The following is a 21999-nucleotide window of genomic DNA, read 5'->3' as shown; positions in this document are numbered from 1 at the left end:
TGTATAAAAATTTTACACTACGTTGATTATAATTAGGCTATTTCTTTCTCTTTCAGATTGTTACTTTACACTTTTGTCCATTCTTCTTTGCCAAATAGTCAGATTGGATGGAAAACATCAGTTATCGTTTCTTGGCACAAATTCATAATTGAATATTAGTCTGGACTTTGACTGGGCCATTGTAACACATACATGTGCTTTCATCGAAACAATTCCATTCAAGCTCTGGTTGTTTGCTTATGATTGTTTCAAGTCTTTTGCAGGTTTGAACATGTTTTCTTCCCGGATTACCACATATTCAGTTTCCATCTTCCCATCAACTCTGGTTAGCTTCCCTGTCCCTGCTGAATCTTCTTTTTTTGCAGTTTTTCCCTGTGGGGTTCTCGTCAGCAAGTCATCTGTCTCCATCTAACTCTTATCTTCTGCATCTTCTTATCTCACACCCTCATGTCCTCTTTCACTGTATCCATAAATCTCCTCTTTGGTCTTCCCCAAGGTCTCCTGTCTGGCAGTTCCAGTCTCAACATCCTTCTACCGATGTACTCCCCATCACTCCTCTTTACAAGTCCAAACCATCTCAGTCTGGCGTCTCTGGCTTTATCTCTAACACATCTAAACATGAGTTGTCCCTCTGATGTACTCATTTCTGATCCTATGCATCCTCATCACTCCCTAAGACATCTCTGCTACCTCCAGCTTTGCTTATTCCTCAGTGCCATTGTCTCTAAGTCATACAACATCGTGGATCTCACCACTGTCTTGTACACCTTTCCTTACAGTCTCGCTGATACTCCTTTATCACACAAAACATGTAATATTCTAATTTTCGGAGACACTGAATTTTTGGTGTTCATTATTTAAAAGCCATAATCATGAAAATTGCAAGTAATAAAGATTTAAGATATTTCACTATATGGAATGAATCTTTTTATGAGTTTCCTTTTCTAAAATGAATGACAAAAAATATTGAACATTTTCACAATATTCAAATCTTTTGAGATGTACTTGTAAATTGCACCCCTTTCAAACATGTTGAAACATGGAACTTCTTCTGCATTTTCAAAATGCGTAAGCATCAGTTTTACAGCTTGTGTGGCAGCAAGAAGAGTCTTTGATGTGAAAATGTCTTTAAAAGCAAAGAGGAAATGCTGAGAGGCAAAGATAAGACAAAAATGAGCAGAGCACAGAGAGAGTAGAGCACCAGGATATTTCATCAAGGGTTGCTGAGAGAGCTGCTAGAAAATTCTTGGAAAATTTAAAGTTTGAAGAAACGTAAATGAAAGGAAGTGTTAAAAAAGATGTGGGCAGTATCAATGCTGCTGCAATCAAATCAAACTGAGAACCACTATCCATGATTTTCCCAACCCCCGCTTATCTACTGTCACCCTCCATCTCTCTACCTGCATCACCCAAGCTCCTTCCTGCATTTCTTTTTCTCTCTCTCTCACACACACACACACACACCTCTCACAACTGTTTTCTGCAATAGAGGGCCAGGTAGATGTGTTTGTTGCTAAGGTGATTACTGCTATTTGAAGCACACAGATGCCTGCAGATGCAGCCAGCATACACTCACACATGAGCGCAGTCACCTGTGCTGCCAGCACCACAGATTTCCAAAACATTGAGTGACAAGCTGTTTGTAGACATCAGCGAGGTGATGAGGGCCGGAGACTACACTCAGGGGGCACTTCAAAGGAAATTGTAGCCTAGAGATTATAGGTTTGACATGAGCTTCCTCCTCTTCTTTCTCCTCTTCCTCCTCTGAAGCATAGGAGGAGCCCTGAAGGGGAGGGGTGGGAAATTAGTTTCATGTTAGTCTCCACTGGGAGTCCCTGGACTAGGACTGACAAAGGTTTCAGGTCAAACTCAATTCATTATGGCCATTTCATGAACAGGGGTCTTAACCTGATGCCTAAACCTCAAATAAACTTTATTAGTCTGTGAGGATTAAAAAAGATGACAATAATTAAACGGAGCATGTTTTATTTGGTTGAACTTTGTCACATTAATACCTTTCCACTCTGTGACAAGGTCTGTAAATAAATAAATAAATGCCACATTATACTGAAAAATCAGATCCAAAACATAATTTAATAGATATATACATTTGACTTAAATATGATATTTCGATATTTTATTTATTTATTTATTTTTTACAGAAAAATAACCACCATGGATTCTGGACTTTCTGACCAACAGACCACAACATGTCAGGATGGGTGACCTAATCCAGTCCAGCCCCATGTTGAACATTGGGGTACCCCAATGATGCTTTTTTATCCTAGCCCTTTTCACTTTTCTTACACGGGACTACACAGCCTTCCACCCTTCCAACACTTCCCAACACTTCTGACCTCATGAAAAAAGCTCTTCCTTAGGAAGCAAAACCGAGGCTCTTCTTCCTAGGGCAAATGACGAAAGCAAGACTTGCTCATCAGCTCTTAATGAACCTTCACGGGAGCATAATAGAGAGCATCCTCTTCTATTGCCACTCCCTGGCATCTTTACACACAACCCTTTCTCCTATTTGCTGCAATGCACACACCACCCTACATTTAGGACTGTCTTTATATTGCGCAGTAATAACTGTTGAAATGCGGCTTACAATCAGGGCTGCTAATATTGTCTGAATAATGTTTAGAAATCTGTGCAATAATCCTGAGATTTGTAACTAAACCAGAATGTTTACACCGCACTGTTTGCACCTCGATCTTTAGAACTTATATTATCCCTTGCCATGTTGTATTGTGCCGTATAATATTGTTTTGTACTCAAGTTTTATTGTAACTGTTAGAAAAGATTTAAAGAGTTGTTTAAAGTGAAAAACTTATGTAAAACTTCCATTCATCCATTGTCTTTCCTTATCTAAGATCGGGTCACAAAGATAACGAGTCCAAGAGGAAATACAAATGTTTCTCTCCCTAGAGACACCGGTGTTCTAGACCTGAAGGGATATATAGTCCCTACTGTGAGCTCAGGGTCTCCTTCTTGGAGGACGTATCCTCAAAACCTCCAAAAGTCTGGTGTTTAAGGGGTAATCCAAGGGAGCGAGGCAGGGTACAGAGAAAGCTTATTTCAGCTGCTTGTAACCAGGATGTTGATCATTCAGTGTCATGATTTGTGGGTGTTTTTGGGTTATTATTATTATTATTGATAGTTTTTAAGCCATCCTTTTGTTATTTTCCTGGTCATGCTTTAGTTTTTGTCTTCTAGTTCATGTTTTGTCAAGTTAGATTTTTGGATCTGGTTATGCTTTAGTTTAATGTTTTTCTAGTTATCTTTCTATTAATTTGTATTCTTGAATTTCTGTTTTGCTACAGTCACATTGTGTTCTTTCCTGTCTGTCAATTAACTTCATTCGGTTCACCTGCACCTAGCATTCAGTCTCCTCGTTTCACCTGGTTCTTGTTTTATATATACACATCTGTTCTGTTCATGCCATGCCTGTCTCGCCTGTCTATTCACTGTTTTGTTCCTGCCTCCTCTAGTGAGTGAGTTTTAGTTTTTTCCAAGATTAAATCTTTACTTACCGTCATGCTTCCTGCTTGTCTGCATTCCGGGGTCCTCCGCTACATAAACCGTGACATTCAGATCTTTTCATATCACATTTCCAGAGATCCGTCAGGAGCCAATAAAAGTAATTAATAGTATTTCAGTAATTAAATAATGTTTTCTTCATTATTTCTTCATTTCTGCTTATAATATGACATTTTAAGCCATTCAAGTAAAATGTAATGTGTTATTTAAAATATTAAAAGAGTTAAGTGGAGGAACATATCAATATTTATTTTTTGACTACAGAGGATTAGTAGTAGATGGTGAAACAAAACAAACATCCAAGTACAAGTGATACAGACCTGTTAATTAGTCCACTGCACAAACTGGATAAACTCCTGCTTTAGGACTGAACACGCAGCAACCAGCTTGAGATATTCATAATATTAAAAAACCTTGAGTAAAAATACTAATCAACAATTTTAAAGCAGAGTTATTTAACATTGAAAGCAGAAAAATCTTTTAAACAAAAAAACAATAAGCTGTATTTCTGCTAAAGCCATTTATTATCACAGGTAAATGAAATTTCAACTTGTATTTAATACATAATTTAAAGCAAAATATAGACCATAAATCTTTTAATAGTTGTGCAGAATACCTTTCTACTGTTCTGTTTTTTACAAACACAAGTGTAACACAAGTCTAACACAAGTCTAACAAACAAATTTGAACTGGTTATTCAGTTGTGCTATCTGCTCAGGTAGAGCCTGTGGTCAGCCGCTTAGCAGACAAGCTGCTTACAGCTTTCCAACTGTAGCTTTAAGTCAACGTTACCATGATAAGAGTGCTGAGAGGTGATCCTTTTGTTTAAACACTATGTTTTCACAAACAGAAGTATTTAAAAATGGACAATTTGGTTTTGCGATAAACAAAGTAACAGTAAAGCAACCTTCTTTCAGCATGCTGAGCAGCAGTGCACAGCAACTGGTGAGAGAGGGCAGTGCTGTTTGGACTTCCCTCTGTTTAATTCCTCTTGAGATAAATTGACAGTTGTTTACATTTTATGGAAACGCTTTTAAATTTGATTGCAAAAAAGCATTGCTTCAAGGGCACTTCTGTTAAAAAAACAGCAGAGCTTCTTCCAATCTGTCCAACAGAAAATGCAAACTGCACATGCAAAATAGAAAAACCCTTCGGTCAATAGTCTCCTCATTAGAGCATGCATTGATTCAGGTTATTGATCCATAAGATAAACCATCAGATCTGGGCCAAGGCCAACTTATTGAAACTCTACTCCTGGCAAATTCTAAGATGAAATTTTTAAACGTCTGTGCTACAGATGGAGGAGCTGGCCAGAGCTTTGGCTTCGGGTTATGAGAGGGCTCTGACTTTTCCCCGCAGAGCCAACAAACAGCAGAGATGAAGATAAAATACAGAAATGGTTTCAATAAGGGAAGAAAATAAAGAGGAACAGAGATACCAACTGCAACAGACATCCAGCTCATCATGCTATAAAAAACAGGCCAGTGACAGGAAGAGTATCAAGGTATATCAAGGAAAGATGCGACAAGTCAGAATAGATAGGATAAGATGCTGTGTCAGATCATGTTGGTGTGGTAACATTTAATACTGTGACATCAACACTGTTGTTATAGTGTGCATGTAATGATCTAGACAGCCTGATGGTGTAATCTATCCTCATCAGGCAACCAATTAGCAAATCACCTGCTAACACCCATGTAATTAGCCAATCAGCAGGTCATCCAAAGAGGGAAACACACCTGCTTTCACATGGTTTCAATTTGTCTATTGTGATCATTTGGCAGCACAGTCATTTTTTTATTTTTATTTTGGGGCTTTTTCTCTGCAGTGATTTTACTCATCAGCCAGGAATGATTGGGTTTTTGCCACAAATTTACACAAAAGATACATATTATATAAATATCCATTTAATATCTACCAATGAGCCCATTTTGAAATAAATCTGTAACTTTAAGTGTTTATTGAACGCGCCCATCTTTGCACACTGCATCTCAACTATTAAAGCTGCTGAGAAGGATCAATACGCTCTCCTTGTGCCAAACAGAAACAGAATAAAAAGCAGCATCCATAACCACCCAGAGAAGCATTTACTGATTGAAAGGAAATGCTAAGGCATGGATACAGGAGACCTGAGCAGCAGTACAACACTGATCACTAAATCTAGCCAATCAAGAGCAAGCATAGCTGTCAAGGGCCTTAACCTGTGCTGCACCAAGCTACTGCGGAGGCATTAATTAATTTGTTAGTGGACCCATTAAACTGCTTCTGTGCATGACAGATGTGTAAAACCCAAACACATCTTTTCTTTATGTTGACATCATTGCATCTGACTTGTATTTTCTGATGCTGGTTGTTATGAGGTCCACAGATTGATTCTTTCTTTCTATTTGGCTACTGCAGCCACTTCATTCTGTGCCTTTGTTACCGTAGAAACCAATAGCAAAGCAAGGCTGAGATGTTCTGTTGCAGCAGATGCAAACACGAGCAGGGTGGGTCCACTCTCTACATTGCAAGGACATACGTGAACTTGCAAACATAGTAAGACACACACATTCCCCAAAGCCTTTACCTGAATACATGTTAATTTATTTGAGTGTTCATGGGTACATGCATTGAGATGGAGGTACATGCAAGGAGGTGGGGATCTCTTGCTGCAAAGGAGGGGGATGGGGGAGTTGCAGGCATTTTGTCTCCATAATTATGCCACTGCTGGCAAGATATATAAGGTAGCTCAGATGGGCTCAATATGGGTCAATGACAAAATTTCACTGAAAAGCAGAAATCCAGTTATTTCACTTTGACCAATGAAATATGATTACTTATAAGACTTATTCTAAGGGTATATATACGTGAAAAATTAAATAATATGTCTGACATAATTTGCGTCAGACAGATTTTTGATCAATTCCCTTATAAAAACAATTATATGTACATTCGAAATGTACAAAGCAGAACTTACTGGATGAGACAAGCCACTGTTCCTGAAAATTATAATTGTGCTTAGCATGATTCACAATCCTGATAGATTAAATAAAGATGGATTAACATAGTAGAAGTTATATTTAAATTGTGAACCTGGAAGGTGGTTTGATATACACTCACCGGTCACTTTATTAGGTACACCTTGCCTTCATCTGCCTTTACTCTTTGTTGAAAAGACTCAACTATGTGTTGGTAAGATTCCCCAGAGATTTTCATCCATATGGACATGATAGCCATAGCTGCAGATTTGTCACGCATCTGCAAGGTGAATCTTGTTTTTCAACACATTCCAAAAGTGCTCTATTGGATTCCGATCTGGTGACTGTGTAGGCCACTGGAGAAGTAAACAGTAAACTAATCGGCACTTTCCAAAAAACAGTTTAAGATGATTTGAGCTTTGTAACATGGTGCAGTATCCAGCTGGAAGTAGCCATCAGAAGAATTGGTACGCTGTGGTCATAAAGGGATGAACATGGTCAGCAACAGTGCTCAGTTGGGCTGTGGTGTTAACTGTGCTCAGTTGGCACTAAGGGATTGAAAGTGTGCCAAGTAAATATCTCCCACACCGTTAGACCCCCACCAACAGCCTCAACTATGATAGAAGGCAGCATCGATCCATAATTTTATTTTATTTATGCCAAATTCTAACCCAGCAATCTAAAGGTTGCTTCTAAAATCAAAACTCATTAGACCAAGCAATGTTTTTTAAATCAACAAGGCATTTTCATCCACACAGCAGCTACTCACTGGAAAATTTCACCCTTTATGGACCATCCTTTATAATCCTGAGAAGTCCCTGAGTGTGGAAGTCTGAATAGATCAGTACCTTGTAAAATACAAACAACCCTGCCACTCTCCCACAAATCCCCTTTCATCCTCATTCTCTCATGTATATATATATATATATATATATATATATATATATATATATATATATATATATATATATATATATATATATATATATATATATATATATAAATAAATAAATATATGTATATATCTTTACACTTTGTCCTCATTGGGTCCTTGGGGACAGAATACAGGTTAAAGCCTGGAATAAAACAAGTTGCCCTGAGGGTGGAAACTCAGACACAGGCTAAACTGGGAGAAGTGGGTCACCTTGAGTCTTCACCACTCCACCCTTTTTGAGCAAAGTCATTAATAGACTTAAAACTATTACAAATGAAAGGGAGATAGAGAATATGTATATAGCTGTGGTATGTTGCACATAATATGCCAGGTTAGGCTCATACATTTAGGAATCTACTAGAGGTTGTCCAATAACAACACCAGACAGCTCGTTACAGGACTGACCTGCTGCATCTTTGCCAAATCAACGCTACCTTTGTTGAGCTGGGAAACTCTGCCTTGAGGTAAAAACACAGTCTAGCTCATAAAATATGTAGATAACAACACTGGATTCACACAAAAATAGTGGGCATCACTCATAAATTGCCTGGATTCTATGCTAAAAATACAGCCTATGTCCAATGAAACATAGTGTTGCCGTTAGGAATGTGTTACCACATGACCTTTGTGTTGCTGCTCCTGTTACTCATGTTATAAAAAAAATAAAACCTATGAATCATACCACAAAAAGAGGAAGTCAAGAAAGGGAAATAGGCCAGGAGCAACCATATTAATATATCCTAAGTCTTTACTTTAGCTGCATGATTGTCCAACTCTGGTACAAGTACCACTGTGGATGTTTGGGATGCTTTCAGAAATATTCAGAAGAAATTCTGGTATCAAAAACAGAAGATGCACAATGATCTTAGCTTCAAACAGAAATGACTCAGGGACAACACACAGTGCAGAATATTTCAAGAACCTCAAGCAGAGCCGGAAGTAAACATTAATAAACCCAGATAAAGAGTTTGTGGGTGCTATGCTCAATTTCACTCTGAAGTCAGACTTTGCACATGTGAACAGCCAACATTACAGTGGTCCAGTTGCAAGTTGGAAAACCAGAAGGTTTTGCAAATCATTGTACTCAGTTTCCAGGCTAACTATTGTTGGCAATAGCATGCATTAACTTTAAACTACTGTAGCAATGTGTGAGTTATCTGAGGGTATAAAGTAGGCATGGGCCGATATGAGATTCGTACGAATGATACTACTGAGTTAAAATACAGTTATTAAAGGGTATTTCCAGACATTTTTAAACCAATATTTGTAATATGGTCTGATTACTTTTAATCCAAACAAAATGCAACAATTTTTCCTATTTCTGCTAAATAATATAACACTTTCACTATTACAGCTATAATTGTCATCTAAGACATTTATTTATTGTTCTTTTAATTTTGATACAAAGACTTAAGCAATTATTATAGAAAAAAACATTTGTAGCTGTTTTCAAGGATTTATTTAGCAGAAAACACATTTTTGCCATTCTTTTCTTTATAGAGTAGTGCATGAATAACAAGCTTATAATAACTGGTTTATCAGTCGAGGTATATTGTAAATAGTAAAATGGAAAATGGCCTGCACCGAGCCCTCTGACCACCATCACCAGGCAAGGTGGGTGGTGTGTCTTGCCCAAGGACACAACGACTGAGACAGACGGAGTGGGGATTCCAACCCACCGGTTACTGGAAGATCCCCTACCCCCTGAGCCACCATTGCCACTATGCTCCAGTAGGTAGCAATCAATTGGCTGCCTGCAGTTACCTTCACACGAGAGATGAGTGCCACACCTTCAGTTCCACATTTTAACTGCTAGTGTTTCTTGCAACCCAAATATCTCCAAACAGCTGAATCTATCATTGTTGCATGGGAAAAGTGTAGGAACCTTCTTTCCTACAGCTGACCAGAACTGTGGGGCAACATGTGTGGGAGGGGGAGAACTGCATTACTCTGCACTCCATACTGCCAGGGCAAACTGTGTTCAGACTTGTACTTAAAGAGTAAAAGAGTCATGAAGGTAAAACCAGGCATTTTAGAAATCATACATTTTCAAAACTTTGGTATAGCTTTATAACAGACACTGGATAATGCCCACTGCATATATCGTGATTGGTGACTGATTTATCACTATGATTAAAATGTGGCAGCGAAATTAGACTTAGAGGGCAGGGTTGGTAATTCAGAGCTAAGGGGGGCATATTTTTTATCCTTCTAGTATGAATGAAGCACACAGTTAAATTGCGTTCTTCAGCCAAACATGCTGTGTGCCAGAGTCTGACTTTTTCTTTCTATTTCTGTTTTTTTTAAATTATGTGAAACAATGCAAAAAAACAGAAGAGTCCTCCTGTTTCTGTTTTTAAATGCCTGATATTATGCTGGTACTTGTAAAACGTGTTTATGACATGGTAATTGTTCTAAAAAGTCTCTAATGAATTTGATTCTTATACTACATAACTTTATTTAAAATATGTGTAAGGTTGGCGTGTAGCTTGTTTTGATTTAGACTTTTTAGCATTCAGGGAAATAATTATGTTCTGTATATTTTAGTAAAATGAAAGCTGAAAAGAATGGGATAAATCCCACAGATACCTGCACTGGAAACAACAGCCTGTGAGGATGCTCTAAGTCCTAAAACAACAATTTCAAGCTTAAAACAATTACAGATTGTACTGAAAAAGCTGCTTTGTGGACTCAACGTTAGCTTAACCTTAATGATGTTTTACACTGTGTTAAATATACAATTAGCTTTGTAGGTGTCATGAGTTACAGAAAAAAATATTTAACTTTTTACATAGCTTGCCTTGCTTCTTTGATGGGCTAAGCTAAGAGTTAATAGGTTATTTAGCAATAGCATAATGCTAACATGCTACTGCCTTGTTGTCATGTATGGCTTACCCGAAAAATATTCAAAAAGTATTGTTCAAATAATTATCACCTTATGAATAATGTGTGACAGATTGGTAACTATTGGAGCACTACAAATTTCCCAAAACTGTAATGCAAGTCATTCAGGTTTGAGAACGACTAAAAAAAAAAAACAAATTTCCCAAAACTGTAATGCAAGTCATTCAGGTTTGAGAACGACTAAAAAAAAAAAACAATAAAAGGATATTTTTGGAGAAATGCTGGCTGTTTGTGTGCACTTATATACAAGGAGCAGAGGAATTACAGTGTCAAGTCTTTATCTTATCACAGTGGAGTTGATATTCCCTCAAGAGGCTACCTGTCTCCTAGGAACTACTTTAATCAGAGTTAAGGGGATCTGTCTTGTGCAGCTAAACATCCCAAAATACTATTCCATCTACAGGGTCATTTATATGCTAATGCAGAGATTACTTCCGCATACACATTTGACAATGCATCGTGCTGTTAGCCTGGGGTTAGAGAAGGAAAATAATAGTAAGAAATAAGAGGAAGATGAAAAAAGGAGAAGGCAACAAGGGAGGGGAGGGATGAAGGAAAGGAAAGGAAAGGAAAGGAAAGGAAATGAAAGGAAAGGAAAGGAAATACCAGATGAAGAGAAGCAAGTTACTCCCCTGTGTAGGTATTATAGGTAATTAAAATAAAATGGACAGAGCTGGAGTCTTGCCAAAGAGAGCGCCAGCTTTCCTCAGACCTCTTCCCCAGTCAAACCTTCTGCCTAAAGTCACAATGCTGCTAGTGACATCCACACCGTAATCAGTGAATGTACAAACAGCTCAGACATATAACAGCCCAGTACTCACAATATGGGCAACAATGCAGGTAATGTCTTAATCTTTGCAGGTGCAGTAAAATGAAAATTCACAGAAATGCTCAGCTCAGGCACTGCATGCACTCACATAAGAGTGCACACAAACTTTGATGGTGCTGTGCAAACCTGCAGCAAGGGCAAACGTTGCTAACCAGAGTTTGACTGCAGTAAGCACATATACATTCACTGCACAGCTCTGAGCTGAAGGCGGGTACATGAGTATGCGGCGCACACACTCAGGCACACACAATCAGCACAAAGTCAAACACACGCACACCCCAGCAGCAGTGTGTACAGCGACGGGGAAGATGCAGTCTAATTACACAACAGTGACATCTATGAATCTGACCGACTTTTATGGTGTTGTTACTCTTTTTTTGGCCAGTCGGTGTTAGTGGTGCACCTTGGTCTGTGGATAATGCACCATGAATACTGTCCACACGGGCGGGATCACTGGCTCAAATTCAGAACAAAGATGATTTTTCTGATTGCTTTGAGTCCGATAAATCCCGCTTTGAATCTGATAAATGGTGATATCAGAAGTTACCAGTGGGCATGTCTTTTTTCTGTTTAAAAATTCATTCACTGAAATCAAAAATATGCATACGATTTATTTGTCCACTTTAGAATGTTAAATTCAACATCCATCACCATCTAGAGGCTGGTATAGCAAGAGACCGAAAGGTAGCCCATATTCTTGTCACGCTGTTCTTTGTGTGCTCTGATCTCTTAGGGTAAATTTAGCTCTTTTGGCAGGAGCCTGCTAAGAGGATCATAGCTCACAATAGGTGGTCTAAACACAACAGCAAACAAAATGCCAGCACCTGCTTTTAGACTGATGTGTACACATGCACAAGATACATGCAAGCCCCGATGCATGCTACTGCAGCATGCACACATATATATGTATAGACAGACACGATGCCTCCCTCTGAGAGACTTCTCCCCTCCTTCTAGGTATAATTGTGTTTTGGTTATGCTTTGCTTCTTCCCTTACAGTTGTGATGGAGCCACAGGTGAAGAGCCATAATTAAATTAGAAAAGTCGTGTTTGTTGTGAAAAAACTACGGCTGTAGGAGAGAAGAGGAAGCTGAGAGACAGCAAGTCTTCATCAGGCAGTAAAATCTTCCCAAGAAGCTGGGACACAAAGGACTCAGATGCCTTTATCTCAAGACAGAAAAGTCTTCCAAATCCCTCTGGCTAAGCTGCCATAACTAAAGCCTGTGCTTGGCATAGGTGCCCGGTGAATGGGTTGAACAACAAGAGTAGCAAAATTAGAGAAGATAGTCCAAGCTCCAAAGAAACATAAACCCTCATTTATTGTGGGCTAAAAGAAAAAAGTCAAGTACCTTGGCAGTGGCATTTGAGAAAAGGTTACCTGGTAAATTGCTTATCTTGTTTGTGTGTGACTGTAATGGGTGTGAGTGCAAAGACTTGAAGTAGTGGTCACTTTCTCCCCTTGCAATTATTTTGTTGTAGCTAAGAAAACACAGAAAGCAGGAGATCAGAGCATCTCTATCTAACTGAATTTTAAACAGATGTGAAATCACTAGCAATCCAATTAGCAGGCAGTTAAAAGGGAGGAGCAATTACGTGCAAAGAAACAGGCTCCTTTGGAGGGTAAACTTTTAATGATCCTCACACACCACAAAGCCTATTTATGTGTGCATCATGCATAAAGTAACAATGTATATGTGCATTTGCTGTATTTCTACACACACACACACACACCCACATACACTTTTCAAATTTCAAGTTTTTCTAGAGGTTTCAGTTTACTTTAACCTATGAATGAATGGATGGTTGGATGGGTGGATGGATGGTTGGTTGGATGGATGGATGGATGGATGGATGGATGGATGGATGGTTGGTTGGATGGATGGATGGATGGATGGATGGATGGTTGGTTGGATGGATGGATGGATGGATGGATGGTTGGTTGGATGGATGGATGGATGGATGGATGGATGGATGGATGGATGGATGGATGGATGAATATTGTATTTTATACAATGGGATAGGGAATCCAGTCTGAAAATGCAACTATTTTTCTATACTCTCCATCCCTCTTCTTACTTATCCAGACCTTGAAAATACTCTACTTAAATCAGATTCCACATGTTTCCCCACTACACAGGAACCCTGTAAATATGTCTGACCCTTGGATGAGGCCATCTCAGAGGAGTTGTGAAGATGATGCAGTGGGACAGAGCAGATGGTAAAATGAACACACGTTAGCACGGGTATAACGCTGAGACCACACAGATGATGCTTCGAAAGGAGCTGCATCTCAGGGAGGAATCAGTGTGAGCAGAGATTTCTAAAACTAAAGATATATGGCCACTGTAAAGTTCTAGAGGGGATTTTACATTGGAAATAGCTGCAAGATAATATTACAGTGTTTATGAAGCTGAGGCTGTGAAATAATCCACATGGTGCATTCACTTTAGCCTCCTGAAAATAATTTATCTTACAGCTGAATTTCTAACAGGTTAAAGCTCTTGGTGTGAGGTATCTTTTATTTGTCTTCTTTCCCTTAAAAACATCTGGAGAGAACCGTTGAAAATTTATAAAAGCATTTTGCGACCACAAAAGAATAGTTGGCATGGAGCGGTTCATATTATCCACAAAAGGAATTAGATTTTGTCAATAAACAATATCCTGGTTGCAGGACTCCTGACCCTCATGGCTCCTAAATGCTCCCTAAGGTCGCTGATCCAAAGACCCCGTTGGAACAAGTGACCTTGCCCCTCAGCATCTTTTTATGTACTGCTTTTGATCCAAAGAATCCAGCTAAACCTTACCACCAGATAAAAACAGCACAGTGTTGTGAAACTCGAGACACGTAATGTAACCCATTTTCAGCAAAAATAAACATTTCCTAAAATCTCAGGATTCCACTTTAAGATTAAATGACAGAAAATCTGTAATGAGAGAGAAACATAATTGCAGGTAGGGCAGGCGGGGAGGCATTTTGAAAGTAATTTACAGTGTATTTAAGTACTGTTAAACTAAATGCTATCAAGGGCTGATATAACATTTTTATAGTATGATAACATTGAGGTAAAATACCACTGTACCACAATATCCATACAAAAATTTGTAACATACTTTTATTTATATAAAACAGAAGACCAACAATCATTGAAATTGCCACAAAATAACCTAGCATCGATTATTGAGACTAAATTAGTATACCAACATTTATTCATTGTTATTTAAATTTACAAACTTAAACAGTTGAGCACAGTATTTTACATGTTTGCTGTTCTGCTATGTATATGGTAACAAAAGGATAACAAGCTGTTTTTAGCTTGTTAATTAGTTAGGTAGCCAGCTTGCAGTGAGCTGCTTAACAGACCTGCCACTCAGTTTCAAAATATCGTAATAAGAGCGATGAGAGGAACTCCTTTAGTCTCCATGGAATGACTCTGTGTTTTTTGCAATGAGAAATAGACAAAACTGTCTTTCTTGTAAGCAATGAAATGAGAGCAGTAGCCTGGTAGCTGATTGACAGTTAGCAGCAATAGATGGGGGAGGGGCAGTGCCGTAGTGCTCTATGCGTCACTCTGACACTTTTTTTATTTTACTAAATGTCATTTAAATTGTTAGGGACAATTTGACAGCAAATCTCAACAATTTTGAAAATGTAACTTTTTAAAGCTTCCTATACCATACAGGTGTACAAACTGGAGGGCCAAAGCTGTCCAGTTGACACTAATCACGTTTCGTCGGGATAAAAGTCCAGAAGGGAAACCCAGACATCCCTCCCTCCAGAAACACTCTCAAGCACATTTGTGGGGGATCCTAAAATTTTCCCAAGCCAAAAGGGACATAGTCCCTCCATCATGTTCAGGATTTGACTCAGGGTCTCCTCCAAAGGGAGGCGTCCACGAGACATCAGATGTCTGAACCACCTAAAGTGACTCCTTCTCATCTGGAGGAACGTAGGTTTTACTCTGGGCTACACCCAAATGACGGGGCTCGTCACCCTGTCTCTAAGCCTGAGTCCAACACCCCACCCCCACCCCCCCTACGAAGGAAGCTAATTTCAACTCTTTAAATCTAAAGAGTTGTTTGGTTATGATCCATATCTCCTGACAATTGGTGAGAGTTGGAATATGATTGAAAGCGTTGCATTTTGGCTCAGCCGTTTCTTCTCCATGAAAAACCAGAGAAACGCCTGCATTACACCGCCTCCAATCTGCTACCAAGGTACTTGAACTCCTCTATAAACAAAATTAGGGGAAAAACTGTTCACACAAAAAATGTTCATCATTGTAAAATGTATTCAGGTTCAGATATAAAAAAGAATTCAGCTAAGTTAGAGAAGCATTGGTTTGGCAGAGCCTACATCCCCACAGAGTGACAACACCAGTGTCTGACTTTTTCTTTCTGTATACATCAAGTAAAGTAAGGCAATTTGTTTCTCCTGACAGAAGGACCTGTGAGGGTGTTAGGTAACCTTTTAGCACTTGGTTCATTTCATCTCACTCTGTTTCAGACACTGAAGATCTCAGACTGCTGTCCTGTACGTTTATAGAAGCATTCCAAAGACTTTGGGTTCGACACATTAATCTACTGTTTATTTATTCTCTAAACTGAACTATACTACAATCCAATCAGATTTTTTCTTACCAAGGCCTGAGATGGCCTGTTTGAGACTGAATAGAGACCTGTGTGATCAATTCGACTCAATAATGTCCCTGTTGGTATTTGTCTCAACCTGAGATTGCTTCTGCCTACAAGCTCTGTAGCTATCTAACTTCGGGTTTGGAGCAAAATTAATTCTCTAACTTAATTTTCTCTTTGTTTTCCTTCACCGTGTTATGTGGGCGTTTCTAGCTGTATGTTTGGGTGTTAGCTGCACTTTCCAAAGAGGGGGTGAGGGAAACAGGGGCTGCACCTGTTGTTCCCTGTGGTCGCTGTGTGGTGGGCTTAGCACCTGCTCACACGGCTGTCTGTGTGGCTGTCTGTGTGGGTAACAGGGAAACCATTCACAGCCGCTCAGACGGCTGCCTGCAGCCCCTCTCGCTTGGTGCTGGTTCGCTCAGCACTTTCTGCGGGCATCATTTCTTTCTCTTTCTTTTTACATTCTCTGCTGATCCCTGTGTAGCCTACACACCAGGGTCGCACTCTGCCACACTTTATCCTTTGTACGCTCAATCTGTCTGTCTGTGTTTCTGCCTCCCCGTCTCCCTCTCTCTCCTTTTTATTTCACGATGCCAGACATTTCTTTTTGAATATCAATTCGCACAGTAACACAAACATGAACTGCAGCAGCTGGGAGCTGTTATGGTCCCTCTGTTGAACTCCATGGCTTTTAGTATAAAAGACAAACTTGTGGGAAGGAAAATCCATACAGAGTAACAACGAAATCACTTCAGCAAGCACTGAATGTTAGCATTTAACCCAGGCCATAGAAGAAGGGAGTGTGTGGTTGATTATATGCTATATAGTTATTATAACTGTAAGACATTTTGGACAATGAGCATTATTCAAATTACTCTTGACTGTAGTGGCGGCTCTTGCACTACTGGGGCCAGAGGTTAACCCTATGACCTCGCCTACTCTGCATATAAAAAACAAAGTTTTTTACTAACCTTTTGCAGGGCAAAGTCAGAGAATCATAAAAAACTAAAAATTAGTTCTCAGTTTGAAATTGTGTCTTGTGCTTAATGTAAAGAATTTTGAATAGATCAGTACAGGACTTTTTTTATGGTGGATAATGACACTCTAATCAGCTTCAGGTGGTATGTGTCATTATCCACAGTAAAATGTACTGAGATGGGCTGAAAGGCAACTCTGAGAGGAAAAATAAAATGTTGAAACTAAAATTCAAGTGTGTGGCCATAATGACCATTGTTAAACTTAGAGATAAAAGAGGGACGTTTGCAAGTCTGAGAACATCATGCCTACTGTGAAGTCCAGGTGGTAGCATCACGTTGTTGTGGTGTTGGTCTTTTTGTGTTTTTCACAAATAAAATAAACGTTTCATCCATCCATTTTCTATAGCTGCTTTTGTCATGCCAGGTTGACAATCAACCATGCACACACCATTCAAAACCTTTTGCAGCAAGGCAACAGTGCTACCAACTGGGCCACTGTGCAGCCCAAAAACATTTCATAACCTCGGTTTAATCTGGGACAGTCCAGTTCAGGTTTGACAAGTCTAGATTACGAACTAGATACACGCTTCAGCCCAGCTATAGCTTTGGTGTGCACAACACAAATTAGTAACATAAAACTCAACAGATCATATGGGCTCAGAGCTTTTCTGTTTTGCTGTGTTTCTCTAGAAGCCACTGCATCTAGGATAAAATTGGAATGTTTGAACTTGGGTTAAATAACTAGATTGTTTGGTTTATTATATTCTTCATAGAAATTGGATCTGTTTGTCATGCAAAGTTCCTTGAGACTACATTTGCCATGAATCGGTACTATGTAAAAAAACTGAATTGAATTTGTTTGAGGATGCATGGTACCCCTTAGACTATGGTTCTCTGTGTGGTGAGCCTCTCTTGCTTTCGCCTGCTTTCTCTGAATCTGTAGGTGTCTCATAATCTAAAATGTATTGTGATGCATTTATTTGTTTTCATTTCCACCCTATAAAGTCTCACTAAAATCAGACTTTTTTGACATTGAATTTATAACGCTGGATTTTTATCCTGTGCAATCATGTATGTAATTTTATTTTTGTTTTAATCGCATGCAAAAATTTCACACGCCAAAATTTGCCTGCAAAATTTTGCCTTTGATATTATTTCAACTGTATGCGAAAACTTTTAAGGTGAGAATTACAAATTAAATTAAATTAATCAATTTTGTGGTACTGCAAACCAAAAGGTTGATAGCGCATAACTGGAAAAAATTCAAACAGCCCACAATCGGTGCATGGATTACTGTAATGGCACAATATATGGCAATGTACAGAATAAAATACATTTTAAATAACGAAATGGATGTCTATAAAGGAATATGGAAACATTTTGTGTATTTTATGATAATATGGGGTATTTCCTTATGGAGACATAGATCTATGTAGAAGAAAAATGAGTTCCAATAAAATATTCTTATATATGTAGGCTCTATGTAACTTAAGGTATCTTCTTGTACGTCATTTCTGACTTAAATTTGTTCTGTTTTTCTTGGTGAAAGAAGAATTTATTTAGTGCAGATGCGAGGAGAGGGCGAAAATTAAAATTATTGTTAATTGTAAATCTGCTTAATGTTTTTTATTATTATTTTTTGTGCAATAAAATAATTAAGATATTGTTTAAAATATTTGCCTGCGTAAATTCGCCTGCAAATGTGTTGACCTGGTGACTCAAGCCAAAGCAATCGGCACTAGATTGAGTCGATTGGGTTTTAGCTGATCAAATTACGCTCATTTGATCACGTGACACAGCAGTGCGTTGAGCATAGGTGAATCTCTTAATAGTTACCTGGTTAATGGCTTAATGAAGAGTGAGGGGTTTTTCTGTTAAATAGAAATTATTAGAAAACGCCAGAAACTAATTACCTCACCAGAAGAACAAAACATTTGCAGGCGAATTTTTGCAATTTCATTTTTCCAGGTGAATGTCCGCAGTCACATAATTGCACAGGATTCAATGTCTAAAACAAGTCTGATTCTAATGAAACTGTATTTCTTCCATACACCTTTCTTCACTGTAATTTAATCTGTGCATTTCTGCTGCCTGCTCTGTCCCTCTGCGGGGTGTGAATAATGACAAGAAATTGACTTAATGCCTTCCAAATCATCACATCTGACCTTTTCTGCTGTTAACACAAAACATTGACCACGCACTTTAAACTACGTCATTAATTTACACTGAAGGGACAATAAAACATAACAACTGAAGGTGACAAATCTCATTGAGATCAAAAGTCATGATCCAAATGGGATTTTTGAGCAGGCCTGAGGCTGATCTCTATAATCCTATTTTGCATGACAGAAATGTTACAACAGCCCACAGTTAGACCCAATGCAACACGTGAAAGCGCAAAGACGTGCAACAAAGGCGTGCACATAATATGTTAATATCACAGCAAACTTGCAGCAGACACAAAGACCAACTCGAAATCACCAGGGTCCAGACAGTGCCGAACACGGACCTTTTAGTTTACCTGGAGACCCTTAAAATGCACAATCTCTTTGGCACTAATAAAAACTGCGCACTTACACCTGATCACCCCCACCCACCACCCACCCCTTGTCGAAGCGTCTCTCAGTCCCACCATTTGGCACACTCACCGCACCAGATGGCCAGGTATGGGAAGGCTGGAGCTGGTGCCAACCCGCCCTCTCTGTCGCTCTCGTTACCCTCAGTGGAGAAAAGGGTGACGGCTGCAGCAGCTCTCCTGGTATCCAAGGCTCTTTGGAGTAACGCTCCTCTGCCGCGCCGCACCTCACCTGCCTCTTCTCTCTACGACTCCAGCGCGTCGCCGAGGCATTACCGTTTATACGGAGCGCGTCCAAAACGCCCAGGCAATAACAAATCTTTTTTTTTCTCCCCACACTTAAGAGACCCCGTTTCTTCAATGCGTACAGCCACTTACTGAGGTTGCGTGAGGTCCAGATCCGTTTTCTTTCCCGACAGCCTTGTTCCAGACCCTTGTAAATAAAAAAATAAAAAAATCACCAAACCCCGCAATGAAGTCCTCTGTCATACAGGGAGGGTGCGGGTACAGCTTGGAAATCACTGGTCAGCAGAATGTAATCCCCTTTGTAAATTTACAGTGGCGAGGTGAAATGTCCAGCGCATAGCAGGCACGGTGACAACAGGGGCCCATAATTCACACCCCCCTGAAACAGAGTCCTGCAGTGGATCAATGATGAATGGAGGTGCACCCTCTCTCTCCCTTTCTCTTTCTCTCCTTCTCTCTTCATCTCTCTCGCTCTATCATACACACATTTTTTAGTAAACTGTTATCGAGTTTGATAATGTGAACAAAAGTGAGGTAAAGGGCCAAAATAAAATCTTCAAGGGGAAAAGCAATAATTCAATAATTAACAGGCAACATTTTGTAAGTCAATAAATAGGCCTATAAATGATCCACATCTCGTCAAAAGCACAATAAATGTGACAGGTTATGTTTATAGTCTTCAAAAATAGTGCACAGATTGATTCTGTTTTAACAGAGCTTATACAAATAATGCATGTTGAAAGAAAAGTGGTTTGTCCTGGATCATTAAGATAATGATCCATAGGCTTTTAAAGCAGATACATTTGCATGCATTAATGCAAACAGCCCATTTTTCTGCCCCATCCACTGCTCACACAAGTAAATAAACTTAAATGTTATACATAATTCTTCTGCTTTATTAAAAAGATAGATAGATAGATAGATAGATAGATAGATAGATAGATAGATAGATAGATAGATAGATAGATAGATAGATAGATAGATAGATAGATAGATAGATAGATAGATAGATAGATAGATAGATAGATAGATAGATAGATAGATAGATAGATAGATAGATAGATAGATAGATAGATAGATAGATAGATAGATAGATAGATAGATAGATAGATAGATAGATAGATAGATAGATAGATAGATAGATAGATAGATAGATAGATAGATAGATAGATAGATAGATAGATAGATGATAGACATATTTATATTTAATATTAATTTAACAAAGCAGAGAAATTCAAGTAGTACAAATAAATAATAAAAACTAAGGACAATTTCAGTTGAGAAATTAATTAGGATACACCCTTTTATTCCCACTTAAATTCGCTAAAAATACACATAGGCATATCACATTGGACGCACATAATTATGGCATAGTTATTCTACATTTTAAAGAAGATTTGTCCTATTCAAACATCAGGCATATCAACGCACCATCACGGGATTAAATGACTAAAGGCCTGTCGTCTTGATGTCTGTGGTAATGAGTGTTTGGTGTTAAAGCATCTGAAGGACATCACAGGTCCCCTGCTGGACCTCTGCAGTTTGCTTATGGGGCAAACAGGTCAGCAGATGATGCTGTCAATTTGGGACTACACTTCACCATGCACCACCTCAACCATCTAAGGACGTACGCCAGTATCTTATTTGTGGAGGTTAGCTTGGCCTTCAACACCATCAACCAAGATATCCCCCACCAGAAGCTCGCCCAGCTCACAGTGCTGACCTCCACCTGTCAATGGATCACCAGTTTCCTGACTGACCAGCATCAGCAGGTGAGGCTGGGGAGCATCTTCTGCCACACAAGAACTATAAGCACTGGTGCCCCCTAGGGGTGTGTTCTCTCCTCACCCGTCTGTGAAACTCCTGAAGTTTGCAGATGACACCACTGTCATTGGTCTGACCTGAATACAGACAGGAAGTAGATCAGCTGGTCCACGGGTATGCTCAGAACCACCCGGAGCTTGACCTGCTCAAGACAGTGGAGATGATGGTGTACTTCTGGAGAACACCGCCTCTCCTTACCATTGGGTTATCAGAGGCCCAGCAGAGACTGTACTTCATGCACCAACTCAAGAAGTAGAATATAACAGGAGCTGCTGGTCATCTTCTACACTGCAATTATTCAGTCTGTCCTGTGTCTGTTCATCACTGTGCGGTTTGGCTCATCCAACAAACAGAACAAGTCCAAATTGTGCCAAACAATTAGGCTGGAGAGAGGATCATCAGGACTGACCTGCCCTCCATCCTGTACTTGTACAAGTTCAGGGTCTACATGTACATGCTCTTCATTTATCTTATCCTTATTTTGTTTCCTGTAAAGTTTATGTATTTATACTAAATGTCTGCACACTGTGAGCGCTTGAAACCAAAGACAAATTCCTTGTTAATGAAAACAGTCTCGT

At 39.1% G+C, this 21999-nt stretch overlaps 1 protein-coding gene across 3 annotated transcripts in view; it reads right to left on the bottom strand.

Moving 5' to 3' along the window:
• The window catches only part of LOC124870409 (semaphorin-6B-like), a 57284-nt gene extending 37281 nt beyond the window's left edge, over positions 1-20003 (bottom strand). Inside the window, exon 1 of one of the 3 annotated variants that reach the window (XM_047369071.1) lies at positions 19730-20003. In XM_047369071.1, coding sequence (XP_047225027.1) covers positions 19730-19840 — 111 coding nt within the window. In that variant the 5' untranslated portion in view covers positions 19841-20003. Of the gene's footprint in view, positions 1-3533; positions 3644-19424 lie in introns of those variants that run through there. The other 2 variants (XM_047369073.1, XM_047369072.1) reach the window with 2 other exon arrangements.
• Positions 20004-21999: the final 1996 nt, after the last annotated feature.

This window comes from Girardinichthys multiradiatus, chromosome 6 (genome assembly GCF_021462225.1).
Source record: "Girardinichthys multiradiatus isolate DD_20200921_A chromosome 6, DD_fGirMul_XY1, whole genome shotgun sequence".
NCBI classification, from domain to species: Eukaryota; Metazoa; Chordata; class Actinopteri; order Cyprinodontiformes; family Goodeidae; genus Girardinichthys; species Girardinichthys multiradiatus.
Note: the sequence above shows the minus strand (reverse complement) of the source record. Positions and strands in the feature narration are given on the sequence as shown.